This window comes from Nansenia antarctica (genome assembly GCF_963989245.1).
Source record: "Nansenia antarctica genome assembly, chromosome: 16".
NCBI lineage: Eukaryota > Metazoa > Chordata > Actinopteri > Argentiniformes > Microstomatidae > Nansenia > Nansenia antarctica.
In genome coordinates this window covers 23,018,488-23,020,680 of record NC_137686.1, presented here as the reverse complement: position 1 = coordinate 23,020,680, position 2,193 = coordinate 23,018,488, and the positions used below count along the sequence as shown (strand labels likewise).

The window sequence follows — 2,193 nt, the reverse complement described above, 5'->3', positions numbered from 1 at the left end:
GTGGCTGGAGTGGGCTGGGAGGCACCGACACCTCCTCTCGTTTCTCTAAAGCCGTGTGTGTGGCCAGGAGCTGGATCCATCTCTGCACTGACTGACCTCCAATTGGACGGCTAGGAGTCTCTCTGGGAGGAGCTCCACTGGCAGCAAAAAGGGGGAAAGAATTTAACTGCGCAAAAGTCTTCATAGTCACGGATGCCCAGAGTTCAGAAGTTTTTCAATGTGCGCTTACTTACAGCACAGAGGAGAGATGGAAACCGCTTAAACCTTATTAAGACCCGGGCACAGCGCGTTCCTAATATTATTATTTTTCAAGACAAGTGACAGGGCAAGGGAACTCTGATTTGAGCGCCTTAATTTCGAGAAGGGAAAAAGTGGAGCTCTCCGGCTGCATTGCATACTTTTGGAAGTTTTTGGAAGTTTCCCAGGGTCAGTATTGAGCTGTGGGGAGACACAGACATGCAGGCGCGTTACTCCGTGTCCAGCCCCAACTCGCTGGGCGTCCCGGTGCCTTACATCAGCAGCGACCAGAGCTACTACCGGGCCGCCGGCGGGGGGTACACCGGGATGCCGGCCCCCATGAGCATGTACTCTCACACGGCCCATCACGACCAGTATCCAGCCAGCATGGCGCGCGCCTACGGACCGTACACCCCGCAACCCCAGCCCAAGGACATGGTCAAGCCGCCCTACAGTTACATCGCCCTCATCACCATGGCCATCCAGAACTCACCGGACAAGAAGGTGACCCTGAACGGGATTTATCAGTTCATCATGGAGAGGTTCCCCTTCTACCGGGACAACAAACAGGGCTGGCAGAACAGCATCAGGCACAACCTCTCCCTGAACGAGTGTTTTGTCAAAGTGCCCCGCGACGATAAGAAACCCGGCAAGGGGAGCTATTGGACCCTGGACCCGGACTCTTACAACATGTTCGAGAACGGCAGCTTCCTGCGGAGGAGGCGACGGTTCAAGAAGAAGGACGCCATGAAAGATAAAGATGACCGACAGGTAAATGTAAAGGACACGCCGGCGACCACCAGGCAGCAGGCAGGGGGCAGAGACCACCAGGAGCAGCCTGTCCAGGGCTCCCAGCAGCCAGTCAGGATCCAGGATATTAAGACCGAGAACGGGAACGCGACCCCCCCACAGGCCGACTCTCCCGTAAGCACCGTGCCCAAGATCGAGAGCCCCGATAGCAGTAGCAGCATGTCCAGCGGCAGCAGCCCCCACAGTGTCCCCCCGTCCAACAGGTCCATCGGCATGGAGACCCCCGAGCTGCAGCAACAGCACCATCACCACCACCACGGCCAGGCCCCGGGGCCACAGGGCTTCAGCGTGGACAATATCATGACCTCCCTCCGGGGGTCTCCACAGGGCGCCACCGAGCTTGGGACCCCCACTCTCATCGCCTCCTCCCGGACAGGTATCACTCCGTCTTTGTCCCTAAACTATTCACCCAACCAGACGTCCGTCTACAGCTCACCCTGTAACCAAAACTCTCTACCTATCTCCACTACCTCGAACGCGACCTACCATTGTAACATGCAAGCCATGAGTTTATACGCCGGGGATAGATCGGGGGGCCACCTGGCTCCGGCTACCGCCGTGGATGAAACGTTGCCCGATTACTCCATCACCACCACCCCCTCTTCCCTGGCCCATGGCAATCTAAACTCTGGGCAGGAGGGGGGCCATCACGTCCCCCACCAAGGGCGGCTTCCCTCGTGGTACCTGAATCAGGCCGGGGACCTGGGCCACCTGGGCGCGAGCTACCCCGCACAGCAACAGAACTTCCACTCCGTGCGAGAGATGTTCGAATCTCAGAGAATCGGCTTGAATAATTCACCCGTGAATGGGAATAACAGCTGTCAAATGTCCTTCCCCCCTAGCCAGTCTATCTACCGCACTTCGGGAGCTTTCGTATACGATTGCAGCAAGTTCTGACCAAAGTGACCTATTATGTTTTCATTGTGTTTTTCTTTTTCAATGAATCTGAAGCAAGTTTTCACCCACATGACCTTACCCCGACGATGGACTAAAACCAAACAGAACCCAAACAAAAAGACAGAAAGAAAGACATGATCTTGGTTGGTAAAGAACAGTGTTACTGCAAATATAACACGTAAGTCTCTCCTCGCTTTTGTGACATGTTTTTTTCCATGGATGTCTTTCATGGACATATTATTATTACGT

General features: G+C 55.1%; 1 protein-coding gene across 1 annotated transcript; it reads left to right on the top strand.

Moving 5' to 3' along the window:
* Positions 1-456: 456 nt before the first annotated feature.
* On the top strand, positions 457-1,944 carry foxc1a (forkhead box C1a; the record flags this gene model as incomplete). The annotated part of the gene is made up of 1 exon (XM_080546391.1): positions 457-1,944. The coding sequence occupies one exon, from the start codon at positions 457-459 to the stop codon at positions 1,942-1,944; it is 1,488 nt and encodes a 495-aa protein (XP_080402517.1).
* Positions 1,945-2,193: the final 249 nt, after the last annotated feature.